The 14,611-nt window shown below is 33.4% G+C and overlaps 2 protein-coding genes across 2 annotated transcripts in view; one reads left to right on the forward strand and one right to left on the reverse strand.

Annotated features, from left to right (window-relative positions):
- The window catches only part of LOC107552865 (kelch-like protein 10), a 14,391-nt gene extending 7,420 nt beyond the window's left edge, over positions 1-6,971 (forward strand). Inside the window, exons 2-9 of the mRNA XM_016234903.1 lie at positions 1,478-1,707; positions 1,790-2,282; positions 2,811-3,230; positions 4,560-4,757; positions 4,864-5,013; positions 6,243-6,359; positions 6,462-6,553; positions 6,836-6,971. Coding sequence (XP_016090389.1) covers positions 1,478-1,707; positions 1,790-2,282; positions 2,811-3,230; positions 4,560-4,757; positions 4,864-5,013; positions 6,243-6,359; positions 6,462-6,553; positions 6,836-6,971 — 1,836 coding nt within the window. The remainder of the gene's footprint in view (positions 1-1,477; positions 1,708-1,789; positions 2,283-2,810; positions 3,231-4,559; positions 4,758-4,863; positions 5,014-6,242; positions 6,360-6,461; positions 6,554-6,835) is intronic.
- A 3,326-nt stretch (positions 6,972-10,297) lies between these two features.
- The window catches only part of LOC107552889 (beta-soluble NSF attachment protein-like), an 8,250-nt gene continuing 3,936 nt past the window's right edge, over positions 10,298-14,611 (reverse strand). Inside the window, exons 4-11 of the mRNA XM_016234925.1 lie at positions 14,091-14,137; positions 13,853-13,930; positions 13,709-13,764; positions 13,526-13,610; positions 12,158-12,262; positions 11,802-11,870; positions 11,595-11,645; positions 10,298-10,421 (exon numbers count right to left, since the gene is read on the reverse strand). Coding sequence (XP_016090411.1) covers positions 10,320-10,421; positions 11,595-11,645; positions 11,802-11,870; positions 12,158-12,262; positions 13,526-13,610; positions 13,709-13,764; positions 13,853-13,930; positions 14,091-14,137 — 593 coding nt within the window. The 3' untranslated portion in view covers positions 10,298-10,319. The remainder of the gene's footprint in view (positions 10,422-11,594; positions 11,646-11,801; positions 11,871-12,157; positions 12,263-13,525; positions 13,611-13,708; positions 13,765-13,852; positions 13,931-14,090; positions 14,138-14,611) is intronic.

Genomic DNA, 14,611 nt, shown 5'->3' on the forward strand with positions numbered 1-14,611 from the left:
GAGATGGAAAAATGCAGTTTTACAAATACTAGAAATGTGGCTTTCTAACGAAAGATTGCTCTCAAATAGCACACCTAGGTTCCTAACTGATGACGAAGAATTGACAGAGCAGCCATCAAGTCTTAGAGAGTGTTCTAGGTTATTATATGCAGAGTTTTTAGGTCCTATAATTAACACCTCTGTTTTTTCAGAATTTAGCAGTAAGAAATTACTCATCATCCAGTTTTTTATATCGACTATGCATTCCGCTAGTTTTTCAAATTGGTATGTTTCGCCGGGCTGCTAAATATAGTGCTATGTTATATGTATTGTATAGTTTTTAGTTGTTGTGTTAATTTTTTTTAAATTATTTTATTTAATTATTTAATTTAATTTAATTTACTTTATATTTTATATTAAGTATATGGCTATGTTATATGTATTTTATAGTTTTTAGTTGTTGTGTTAATTTCTTCTTTTTTATTATTTCATTTAATTTTAGGCTACATTTTTTAAATAATTATTAATATTGCCCCTTCTATGGCGACTTCAGCAATACTTTATATTTTATATTAAGTATATTTTAATAATATATTATTTTGTAAATCTGCATGTTATATGAGCATTAAACAATATAAGAAAACCATGCATGTCTGAATTTCTTTTGTTAAATTATTGAAACATTACCTTAAAATCTTGGGGGATACTTAAATTAAATGTTTTAACTGAAGGGGTTTGGATTTTTATTTTATTTTGTTTTGTTATTTTGTTGTGTGTGTGTGTGTGTGTGTGTGTGTGTGTGTATAATATTCAAAATAACAATCAGAGATTTCCTTAATAAAAAACAAATGCTGTGCTTTTAATCCATGAAAATGCTTAATAGCAGGCTACATTTTTTAAATAATTATTAATATTGCCCCTTCTATGGCGACTTCAGCAATACTTTATATTTTATATTAAGTATATTTTAATAATATATTATTTTGTAAATCTGCATGTTATATGAGCATTAAACAATATAAGAAAACCATGCATGTCTGAATTTCTTTTGTTAAATTATTGAAACATTACCTTAAAATCTTGGGGGATACTTAAATTAAATGTTTTAACTGAAGGGGTTTGGCTTTTTATTTTATTTTGTTTTGTTATTTTGTTGTGTGTGTGTGTGTGTGTGTGTGTGTGTGTGTGTATAATATTCAAAATAACAATCAGAGATTTCCTTAATAAAAAAAAAAATGCTGTGCTTTTAATCCATGAAAATGCTTAATAGCACTTTCAAGCCTTTGACCTGTTACAATATTTTATTTGTCAGTGATTTAGTTTACTGTGATACAGTTTTTTAATGTTTACTTTTGAAGTAACTTTATGTTAAAAGCTATGAGGATTTGAAAAAAAACGAATCCAGATTAGAAAATCTAATTTAGAATGTTGAGCAACAAGTTGTCAACTATGATGTCACAAAGATTCTTAAATTCTCATCAGCACTGGCTCTCCACAGAGTTCACTAAACATCAGATTACTTCAGTCAGAGTTTGATCAGTTTGAGCTGAAGTTGGATTGCTGTGATTTTGAGCTAGAGGACATGGAGCACAAAATAAGTGACACAGCTTTTAACGTGTTTGATGAAGATCGCTTACAGGGCGAACACACTGATGTCATCATCAAGGTTCAGGACACACATTTTAAAGTGCACAAGATCATCCTTTGTGGCTGCAGCCCTTATTTTAGGTGAGGACAGACACTTCACAATGCCTTAGATATATAAGAATCATTTTCAGAAAAGTGTTTCACCTTTAAATTTGCTCCACAGGACGCTTTTCTCCACCCAATGGACCAACATGGAGGAACAATTCTACCATATTCCAGGAATGTCCTCAGACACCATGTCTCTTATTATTCAATATGCATACGCAAGACCAGTCCTCATTACTGAAGAGAACGTGCCAGAGCTCTTAGCAGCGGCTGATCAGTTTTTAATCTCAGATCTAATAGATGCCTGCTGCCAGTTCCTGAAAGCAAACGTATGCCCGGAGAACTGCATTGGCACCTGCATGTTAACAGAGTGTTTCCCCTCCTGCTCAATGCTCCACCGGAAAGCAAGGCTTTACGTCCTGCAGCACTTTGAGGAGGTGCTGCAAGTATCTGAGGAGTTCCTGGAACTCCCGCTGGGACATCTAGAGGCGATGATTGCTCAGGATGAGCTGAACGTCAAACAGGAGGAGATGGTTTTTGAGGCCATCGTTCGCTGGATTGGTCATGCACCTGAAAACAGGAGAAAACACATTGCTGTGCTTCTTTCAAAGGCAAGAGAGATATACAAATTCATCGTGTTAATCACAGTTTTCTCTTCCTCCACCATTGTTCTTTTTGCCAATCAAATAATAAACTATATAATAATCATTTACATATCAAAATATAATATAACGAACGTCAAACAGGAGGAGATGGTTTTTGAGGCCATCGTTCGCTGGATTGGTCATGCACCTGAAAACAGGAGAAAACACATTGCTGTGCTTCTTTCAAAGGCAAGACAGAGATACAAATTCATCGTGTTAATCACAGTTTTCTCTTCCTCCACCATTGTTCTTTTTGCCAATCAAATAATAAACTATATAATAATAATTTACATATCAAAATATAATATAACATGTGGCTGAGATATACAAAAAAAATAGGGGGGGAAATGTTATGAAATCATCATTAAAATTGTGCATTATGCTTTCCTGTTTTTTAAACCAAGACCCCAAGTCCAAAGCCTATTTTATGTATATGCATATAGTTTTTTCCCCCCATAATTAGATTTTTCCTATAATTCATTCACTTTGCTCCAGGTTCGAATGGGGTTGATGTCACCAGACTACTTCATGACTGACGTCAGAAACAATGCATTGGTGTTGGAGAGCGAAGCATGTTCGGACATTGTCATCAATGCAATGAAGGTCATTTTTGACCTCCACATGGAGGAACCCGCCAGCTCAGAGCTCGTTAATCAACTGACACGCCCACGTTTGCCCTATGAGATCCTATTGGCCATCGGAGGGTGGAGCGTAAGCAATCCCACCAATGAGATCGAGGCATATGATGCGAGGGCGGACTGTTGGGTCAACGTGACTCAAGAGGATGAGCATCCCAGAGCCTATCATGGCTCAGTGGTCCTGGATGGGTTCGTCTACTGTCTTGGTGGCTTTGACAGCGAGAATTATTTCAGCAGTGTGAGGAAATTCAATCCCATCACTCAAACTTGGCAAGAGGTGAGCATTCTTTCTGTACACAAAAGGACACAAACGCAACAAAATTATACTAAAACTCATCAATGCAATGAAGGTCATTTTTGACCTCCACATGGAGGAACCCGCCAGCTCAGAGCTCGTTAATCAACTGACACGCCCACGTTTGCCCTATGAGATCCTATTGGCCATCGGAGGGTGGAGCGTAAGCAATCCCACCAATGAGATCGAGGCATATGATGCGAGGGCGGACTGTTGGGTCAACGTGACTCAAGAGGATGAGCATCCCAGAGCCTATCATGGCTCAGTGGTCCTGGATGGGTTCGTCTACTGTCTTGGTGGCTTTGACAGCGAGAATTATTTCAGCAGTGTGAGGAAATTCAATCCCATCACTCAAACTTGGCAAGAGGTGAGCATTCTTTCTAATCCGAGTATCAGTTAGTTTGATTTTATTATTAACAATTATTGTGACTGTGTTGTGTATGAGTTTGGACTGAATGGGATTGGGAATAAAGTGCTATTATACTTGGGTGGTGTTTCAAAATCTAGTAAGTCGCCTACCTAGACATAATTTCTGGGCATTATGGGTGCATTTGAACACCAAAAAAGTTTAGGTTAGCAGCTCACTAGGATTTGAAGAACAGCCAAAAATGAATGTTATGGTACCATGGTATCAGATGGTAATGCTATAGTACTTTGATACACTTGTCACTTGGTTAACATTTATATGGTATTCAACTGGTAATGTAAGGGACTTTAAGGATGTCTGACAAAGTATGGTAATACCATGGTACATAAAAAAAATATATAATATTGTTAATATTATAAATTATAATATTGGTTTATTACCACAATATCATGTCCAAAAAATACCTTTTTTGTGTTCCAACAACTATTGTAACTTAATTTTGTTTATTTCAGCTAGTTGCCAAGGCGTGACTTATCATTTTCATTTACTTAATGTACTAAAAATACATAACTAATAAAAAAAATGAGGAAATAAAAATGATTCAAAACTGTACACAAAAGGACACAAACGCAACAAAATTATACTAAAATTACAATTTTAAATGAAAATGGAACATAAAAATAAAAACAAATTCCATTATTGATAATGATGATAATTCATGAAAACTGTAATAGTGTCTCAATACTAAAATAACTGATTTGGAGTAAAGACGTGGCTTTTTAAATAACAGTGCTATCAAAACATGAGCTGCATTTCACAACCTGGCGAGCTGCCTAACTAGACAGTATTGCCAAATAATGCTGTTTATATAGGCAACATCCTTTATTTTGATCACAGTCATGATATGTATGGAAAAAAACAGTCAAATGATTTGATGATATCAGGTGGCTCCCATGTATGAACGGCGATGTTATGTTAGCGTTGCTGTCCTGGATGGCCTCATTTATGCCATTGGAGGTTTTAATGGATACGGACGACTAAAAACAGTAGAACGCTATGATACAAACACCAACCAGTGGACAATGATGGCACCCATGAATGAACGGAGGAGTGACGCCAGCGCCACATCACTGCAGGGCAAGGTAAGCACATTTACTCATGACCCCACACTCTACAGTTTAGATAAGTATTGTAGAAAACATGTCGACACTGTCAGTGTGTCATACTGTATTTGTGTGTGTTTGGCAGGTTTATATCTGTGGTGGCTTTACTGGGGTCGAGTGTCTCTTCTCAGCTGAGAGCTTTAACCCCGAAACCAACCAGTGGACCCTCATCGCTCCCATGAGAAGCCGCCGCAGTGGTGTTGGTGTGATCACTTATGGAAATCTAGTTTATGCTGTGAGTACCACTGTTATTTTTGTATCAGTGATATACTATTATAATTTTTCATATTTGTTTTTATAATTTATATGTTTTCATTTTAATGTTTTTTTGCATCATTTTTATTATTTTAAATATGTCTATTAAGTTTGAATTTTTAGTTTTAGCTACTTTATTACTTCAACTTAAATAAAATAAAAATGTTGCCTTTACAGTTAGCTGAAATAAAAGTTTTGGTTACACTTTATTTCGATAGTCCACTTTAGACATTCTACTAACTATAAGTGACTTTGTAACTACATATCAACTATATGTCAACTAATTCTCATTAATTTGCAACTACATGTCTACTAACTCTCAGAGTAGACGGTTAGGGTAGGTTTAGGGTTAATAGAATAAGTTGACAAAGAAAGTGTTAGAAGACATTAAGCAGAAAGTCTACTAATACTTTACTAACTGCTAGTTGACATGTAGTTGCAAAGTTATTTACTGTTAATAGAATGTCTAAAGTGGACTATCGAAATAAAGTGTTACCAAAGTTTTTTTAATTTTATTTCAGTAAATGTTTATTTTGTTTCAAGTATTGTTTTGTTATGGGATTAACTTTAGCTTATAATAACACATAATACATATATGCACATACAGAAATATGAAAATACAAAATATGGTGTTTAAGGGTGACAACTTAAATTAAATGAAAATGTTAATGAACATTTTTTTTATATTTAATTTAATGTTTAATTGGTTTCAAATAATGAAAATGTTTTTTTTGTATGGATTCAGTTTTGGGTTTCTTTAGTTTAATTATTAGTTTTAGTTTTGTTCGTTTATAATAACTCTGATGAGTATTATACATACAAACAAAACATGTGTTTAAAGGTGGCAACTTAAACTAAATAAAGTGTTGCTTTTGCAACAACCTGAAATAAAAGTATAAAAAATGTTATATATATTTTATTTTAGTTAACATTTGATTAGTTTACATTTGATTTGAAGTAATGAATTTTTATGGTTTTAATTCTAGTGAAGTTTTAGTCTAATTCAGTTTGGTTTAGTCGTAATAACACTGGTGAGTATTATGCATGTGTACATAAATATGAAAATACAAAATATGGTGTTTTAAGGTGCCACAATTATTGACTGTACAAATATGGATACTACGATATGCATGCATGGGTGCATTTAAAATAAAACATCTTAGATGAAACATTGTATATTTACAGATAAATGCACATTTATGTTTCAAGGTTGGTGGTTTTGATGGTGCCGCTCGTTTGCGAAGTGCCGAGGCATACAACCCTCTTAATGACACCTGGCATGATATCCGGTCTATGATAAACCCACGCAGCAACTTCGGCATTGAGGTGACATCTAATGTGAATTCTGCTGAAATAGCAGTTTTTGAAGTTTCTCATTGATGCATACTGTCCGTGATACATATAGTTATTTGATTGGCTAAACTGCAGGTGGTGGATGATCAGCTGGTTGTTGCCGGGGGGTTTAATGGAGTCGGCACCTGCCGGGATGTGGAGTGTTACAACCGGATGACGAATGAATGGTAATGTTCACAAACACTACAGCTCACTAATCATTTCACACCGCATGATGTTATGACTACAAGTTAATAATGACCTAATTGGTGCCAAAAAGTTGAATTTATTAAATGGAGAGTTTTAATTTTTATTGAATGCCAATTTTTCCATTATATTGTGATGCATTTCTGAGACAAATGGGATGTTAAATCAGAAAAAAGTGGACAGGAGTTGATTTTTTCTGTGTAGAATTGATTGGCTCTTGAAAAGTGTCTTTATGCAACTTTATCTACCTTTTTTCTGCAAAGGGATGAAGTCTGCAGCATGAGCATTTCCCGCAGTGCTGTGAGCTGCTGTGTGATATCCGGGTTACCTGATGTCACACAGTACGTGGTGGATCGAGACTCTTTAGAGACATCAGATGACGAGTCTGACAGTGACTGATCGACCTCCAGTGGATATCTGACATTCGAACGAGAATGCACACTGAAACATCACAGCAGATGCCATATGATATAAGTAAATGCAGTTTAAAAAAAAAAAAACGTGTTGGATTGTGCACTTTAAACTTAAGGAATAGTTTCTTCATTGGAAAATATTTGGAGAAATGTATCATTGCATCACTTGCTCAGCAATAGATCCTCTGCAGTGAATGGGTGCCGTCAGAATGAGAGTCCAAACGGCTGATAAAAACATCACAATAATCCACAAGTAATCCACACCACTCCAATCCATCAGTTAACATCTTGTGTGTTTGTAAGAATAAATCCATCAAGGATTCTGGCCTAAATGCTGATTTCATAATCCATAATAACGCTTCCTCTGATGGCACCCATTCACTGCAGAGGATCCATTGGTGAGCAAGTCATGTAAAGCTAAATTTTTCCAAATATGTTTCGATGAAGAGACAAACTCATCGACATCTCAGAGGGCCTGAGGGTGAGTACATATGTTCACAATTTTTATTTTTGATTGAACAAATTTTTTTTTACAATCAGGGATGCTGTGGTTTAGTGGTTAAAGATCAGAGTTGATCTTCAAAACCGGCAAGAAGTGAAAGAGCAAAAATGTAAGTTCTTTCCAAAAACTTTCTCTTAAAAGTCTCTTAAAGGTTTCTTTAATAGGATTTCAAAGGTTGACTGATTAGTTTCAATCTTAACTTATTTTAAGCATATGTATGGCAGCCTGTTTCCAGCACAGAATAAACAAATTACTTTTTATCTCTGACTTTTTTTTTGTGATATATGATCTTGGAATTACAAGAAAAATGTCAGAATTGTGAATGACTACAAGTTAATAATGACCTAATTGGTGCCAAAAAGTTGAATTTATTAAATGGAGAGTTTTAATTTTTATTGAATGCCAATTTTTCCATTATATTGTGATGCATTTCTGAGACAAATGGGATGTTAAATCAGAAAAAAGTGGACAGGAGTTGATTTTTTCTGTGTAGAATTGATTGGCTCTTGAAAAGTGTCTTTATGCAACTTTATCTACCTTTTTTCTGCAAAGGGATGAAGTCTGCAGCATGAGCATTTCCCGCAGTGCTGTGAGCTGCTGTGTGATATCCGGGTTACCTGATGTCACACAGTACGTGGTGGATCGAGACTCTTTAGAGACATCAGATGACGAGTCTGACAGTGACTGATCGACCTCCAGTGGATATCTGACATTCGAACGAGAATGCACACTGAAACATCACAGCAGATGCCATATGATATAAGTAAATGCAGTTTAAAAAAAAAAAAACGTGTTGGATTGTGCACTTTAAACTTAAGGAATAGTTTCTTCATTGGAAAATATTTGGAGAAATGTATCATTGCATCACTTGCTCAGCAATAGATCCTCTGCAGTGAATGGGTGCCGTCAGAATGAGAGTCCAAACGGCTGATAAAAACATCACAATAATCCACAAGTAATCCACACCACTCCAATCCATCAGTTAACATCTTGTGTGTTTGTAAGAATAAATCCATCAAGGATTCTGGCCTAAATGCTGATTTCATAATCCATAATAACGCTTCCTCTGATGGCACCCATTCACTGCAGAGGATCCATTGGTGAGCAAGTCATGTAAAGCTAAATTTTTCCAAATATGTTTCGATGAAGAGACAAACTCATCGACATCTCAGAGGGCCTGAGGGTGAGTACATATGTTCACAATTTTTATTTTTGAACTAATTTTTTTTTTACAATCAGGGATGCTGTGGTTTAGTGGTTAAAGATCAGAGTTGATCTTCAAAACCGGCAAGAAGTGAAAGAGCAAAAATGTAAGTTCTTTCCAAAAACTTTCTCTTAAAAGTCTCTTAAAGGTTTCTTTAATAGGATTTCAAAGGTTGACTGATTAGTTTCAATCTTAACTTATTTTAAGCATATGTATGGCAGCCAGCACAGAATAAACAAATTACTTTTTATCTCTGACTTTTTTTTGTGATATATGATCTTGGAATTACAAGAAAAATGTCAGAATTTTGAAATAAAAAGTTGAAAATTTTTATTAATTAATTTTTATTTTTTCATCCTATGTTTATAAACAGGCTTCCAATTGGAATTCTTTCATTGCTTCTGATTACTTCTTGTTGAATCTGTCAGTATTTTCTGTTTCTGTGTAGTGGACCGAATATGTTATTCGGTGGAAAATATGTATCACTATACCATTTATTTAACAAAACTATGGTACTGAATATCTGTATTAAATCAGAATTTTGGGTCTGACAGTTTTCTTGCACTTTATTTTGTCTAAATATATTTTGCAACCTCATTCTTGATATGGGTGATCATTTATTCATTTTTCTTTGACTAATTAGGTAAAACATTAATAAAATGTATCAATAAGACTGGCCATCTATCCTACATTTTTGATTCCCTGTCAGTCATACAACATATTAGATGGTTTCATATATTAGATTCAATGAACATAATTTAATTACTGACACAAAGTGTAAAGCTGTTTATTCTCCACTAAAGGATTTACAACAGTTTAAAGAACTTTAAAAGCCAAGTAGCAATTTAACTAAAATTATAATTCATAAGGTCTGAATGCCCAAAACAACAAATGCCCCGTGTCCATGTGAGACAACAACAGATTAAACATAAAATTACAAATAATACCAGAATAAATCAACAATCAAAACTTATATATATACATATTCAACAACTTGATCTGCATTAGAAAATCAACGCTGTCTGTAATACCACACTGTGAAAAATCACTTGAGCTGAGCACTTCACCACCATAGTGAGCAAGAGACGCTATTCTACTGATTATGAAACGTGCAACGCTTAATTCAGCCACTAAAGCAAATACTCGGACAAAACTGACACTGCCATATCAACAAAGACAACGTGAAGATGCATTTTAAAAGCCAATAGCACAAAAATGCATCTAAACCAACAGCAGAAATAAAGTGCACTCACAAAAACCTGATATTCTACAGCACATGAACACACTTTTAATATTTATCATGCATGACAATGCCAGTGACAACACTGAGGTGAACATTAGAAAGAGAACAGCTCTATGGGGTCTCGCATGCCACACACACAAGTACAAACAGCGGTGTACGGGAAAGATTTCCTCATGGTGAAGTAAAGGGATTTAGCTTTATCCATATTAATATTCTATATACTTCTGTTTTCCCAAATGCAATGCAAGTGGCATTTGAACTTTTCAAGAAACGGCTTATATTTGAGCTAGTATCACTACAGCAATGTTCAACCAGTTTGTCACACACATACGATACGGTAAGAAATTCAACTAGATAGGATGCCACAGTATTTTTCTTGGACACATCACTTGAGGTCGCCGGCATCACCCTGGATGGTTTTCTTGATGCGCAGCAACATGGTGGTCTGCCATTGGTCGAGACGAGAGATCGAATCAAACTCCTTCACCTGGAGAATTAAACACATGATTTATAGACGCAGCGTCAAAATGAGCTAAAATAAAAAAAAGAGTAAAATATACTACTATACTAAATATATATATATATATATATATATATATATATATATTCTACATATCTGTACAGTGATTTTGAAAAAAAAAATCATTATTTGAATCAAATCAAATAAATTAATAATAATAAAAAACAAATATATTATTTAAAAAAATAAACTAAGTTTATTATTTTTATTTTAGCTCATTTTAATTTAGTTTAACTTGATGTACTAAACTTAAAAATAAACTAAAATTAATGAAAAAACAAACAAAAAAATTCAATGAAAAGAGAAAATGTATATATATTAATAAACTATTTTTTAAAAGTTGTTTTTTTTTAAAGTTAGTTTCTGTATACACTTGCAAAAAAAAGAAAATTTAGTTTAAGCAAAATTATAGCTATTATGTAAGACAAAATGATTAGTAAACACAACAGCAACAATGTAAAAAGTAACACACAAATATCAGTATCACCCAAAATTAATTTATTAAAGACTTAGAAACAAATTTGTATAAAAAGTATAAAAAAATATTCTACATATTTGTAGTGATTTTTAAACAACAAAAAAAATCATTATTTGAATCAAATAAAATAAATTAATAATAATAAAAAAACAAATATATTATTTAAAAAAATAAACAAATTTGATTATTTTTATTTTAGCTAATTTTAACAGTTTACCTTGATGTACTAAACTTAAAAATAAACTACAATTAATGAAAAAACAAACTTAAAATTTCAATGAAAAGAGAAAGTGTAATATATAAATATATTAATAAACTATTTTTAAAAGTTTTTTTTTTGAAAGTCCGTTTCTGTATAGACTTTCAAAAAAAGCAAAGAAAATTTAGTTTCAGCAAAATTAAAACTATCATGCAAGACAAAATTATTAGTAAACACAATAGCAACAATGTAAAATAAATATCAGTATCACCCAAAAGTAATTTATTAAAGACTTAGAAACAAGTTTGTATAAAAGGTATAAACAAAATAATCATTTTTGTAATTAGACTTTTGATTCAAAACCTCATAGCTACTGAGATATAACCTGTGACAATTAACCCCGGTCACTCTTATACAGTCTAATCATCCAAAGCACTGTTCATTTGAAACTTTATAAACTTACGGCTTCAGTGAACGCCTCACTGTTCTGCTCCTCATGAGCCTCCAACAGTTTCTGTAAGGAAAGACAAAACCATAAAGTGCAAATAATGCTGCAAAGTGTAACACGCACATTACTGCACTCGGTATGCAAGGCTCAATTTAGCATGCATACTGACTAAACGTCTTATACTATTTATGTTTATTTATGAAATTAGACAAATGCACTTACTTTCAACAGCTTACACTCTCTTGAATCAGAGAATGCCGGAAACATCCCTTCATACTTCTCAATGGCAAGCTGAAAGAAATCAAACACAGAATATTTACATCAGATGAGCTGTTACATGTCAGGAGAAACTACTGAATTCATCACGGCTGACTGAGAGCGGCACATTTCTACAATAGAGCTGGTCAATGAAAATCTTTGCTGCATTAACACCACTAGGTGTCAGTGCAAGACAAGACAAGCCAGCTAAAATTACTCAGTGCTTACGTTACGATGGGATAGTTACAACAAGAAACTATAGCAATTGAATTAACAGACTAAACAGCCTACAAAAATGACACTTGTTAAAAACGACTGACCTTTGCGTTTAACTCATCCACTATGAAGTGGCAGAGAGCTGCTTTCCAGAAGTACTCTTTGGCGTTGTATTTCAGCAGAGGGTTGTCCATCGTGCTGGTTGCAACCTGAATGTGAAGAGACCTTTGATCATTCACAGAGAGAAGATATGATTCGATTTACTGTGCAAACATGAAGGTGCGCTGGAAAGCATGCTGACATCTTTTGCTAAGCACCCTTATTTTTTTCAAAATCTGAGTCTGCTCCAATAATGTTACATGCTCCATAAATGTCAAACAAACGTTCTTGCTAATAATACAGTTTTGCTTCCTCCTGGCTGTTGGCCTCACAGACAAACATATTGCTATGACATGAATTGCTCATTCTAGGGTTAAACTCTCAAACTTTTGGTTAATAAGCCACTTCTCGTTCTTACTCTCATCTCCCTCCCACTGTGCAAAATCTAAATGAACTCACTTACTCCAAAACACATGCAACCCCTAAACTCTAATAGAACCTTAAATAAATGTAATAGATTTAAAAGGAAATGGTTTTATGTTATAATTATACAGTAAAAAATAATATGAATAATATTATTTGGAAAGTATTTAGTTTCTGTTCCATTACATTATTGCATTTTCATTCCTACTCACTATAGTATTGTATGTATTATTTATTTATTTATTTATTTTACAGGGTTAGTACAGTATTTGAAAAATAATGTGTTTTTTGAACATTAAAGCATGTCAACATATTCTGTTACACCAAATACACAAAATAATGATCTTTAAAAAAGCATCATATGACCCCTTTAAAGTTACCTAAACCATAATTTATTTTGTTTTTTGTTAAATAAACTTTCCCCCGGTTTCACAGACGAGGCTTAAGCTAGTCCTGGACTAAAATGCATGTTTGAGCTGTTTTAACTGAAAGCCAGTTGCATCGACATATCTGAAAATTTGTCTCAAGATGCACACCAGCAATGTTTTTTTCTAAATCACATTTATAAAATCGACTTAAATTCCCTAATTAAACTAAGACTTAATCCTGGCTTAGTCTAAGCCCTGTCTGTGAAACCAGGCCTTAATCTGAAATAAAATGTAACAAAAATATTATTTCAGATAACTGTCAAGGACATGTTTAACTCTAGTTTAACTTGCTGTACTAAATATCGAATTAATTTTTAAAAATGACAAAAACAACAAATTTACTAAAAGTTTAACAAAAATTTTAATGAAAAGAGTTCAAATTATTAATGAAGAATATACTAGTGTCTCAAAATTACTACAATAACACTCTTTAATAATAATGATAATTGATTCATTGATTTATATTTTTTAATAGAAATAAATCAGTAATAATAAAAGAAGGGTTGAGTGTGTCCCACAAACCTGCTCATAGATCTCGATGGCTTTGGGATACTGCTCGAGCTGAGCGCTGTACGAGCCCACCTTCAGCAGACACTTATTAGCAGAGCTAATAAAGCAATACAAATGAGCATCTACGACCCACAATAACAGGAAATGGAAGATAATTACAAATATTGAATGACATTCTGATTTACACAGACAAACCTGTTTGACTCTTCGCCTTTGTAATAGTCTGCGGCCTGCTCGTAATGGGCGATGGCCTAAAACAACATCACAGCCCAGTTATAGCATTTCTACAAAAACCATGCATAAGAAAGCATCTAACAGATGTTTAAAGGCAAACAGCACCTTTTCGATATCCACTAGCTCGGATTCATAGATCTCTGCAATAGTCATGTGATGCTTTGCAGCGATCGTGAACCTTCCCTGTCAGTCACACACACAAATGATGAGATGAAATGTTATGTAACATTTACATGTTCAGTAAACAGGCACATTCAGGTTAACAAACCGTATCGCGTAATATGCATGTATTTTATGCATCGATATGTACATTTATATATGAAAGCAAAATCTAGTCTCTTACCATGTCTGTATAAATATCGATGGCTGCGTTTAAACAGTTGATAGCCTCTGTGTGAATGATTCAAACAGAAGGGAACACAATATGAGTCAAACGTCAGGAGGTCATCTTTACTCATAACCTCATTCAATCAGTTATTAAATAAAGCAACACAACTTAATCCAAGGAATCCACATTCTGGTGTCAATGTAGTACAGATTTTTTTTTTTTATTGAAGTCAGTGTTCATTTAGTATCATTTAGTATCAGTCAAACGATTAATCGCGATTAATCGCATCCAAAATAAACGTTTTTGTGTACATAATATATGTGTGTGTACTGTGTATATTTATTATGTATATATAAAGACACACACATACAGTATATATTTTGAAAATATTTACATGCGTATATTTATATTAATATAATTTATATTATATATAAATACATTTAATATAACAACATATTTTTCTTAAATATATACATGCATGTGTGTGTGTATTTATATATACATAATAAATATACACAGTATATACACACATACGT

The sequence above is a fragment of the Sinocyclocheilus grahami genome, unplaced genomic scaffold (genome assembly GCF_001515645.1).
Source record: "Sinocyclocheilus grahami isolate Dianchi unplaced genomic scaffold, SAMN03320097.WGS_v1.1 scaffold460.1, whole genome shotgun sequence".
NCBI classification, from domain to species: domain Eukaryota; kingdom Metazoa; phylum Chordata; class Actinopteri; order Cypriniformes; family Cyprinidae; genus Sinocyclocheilus; species Sinocyclocheilus grahami.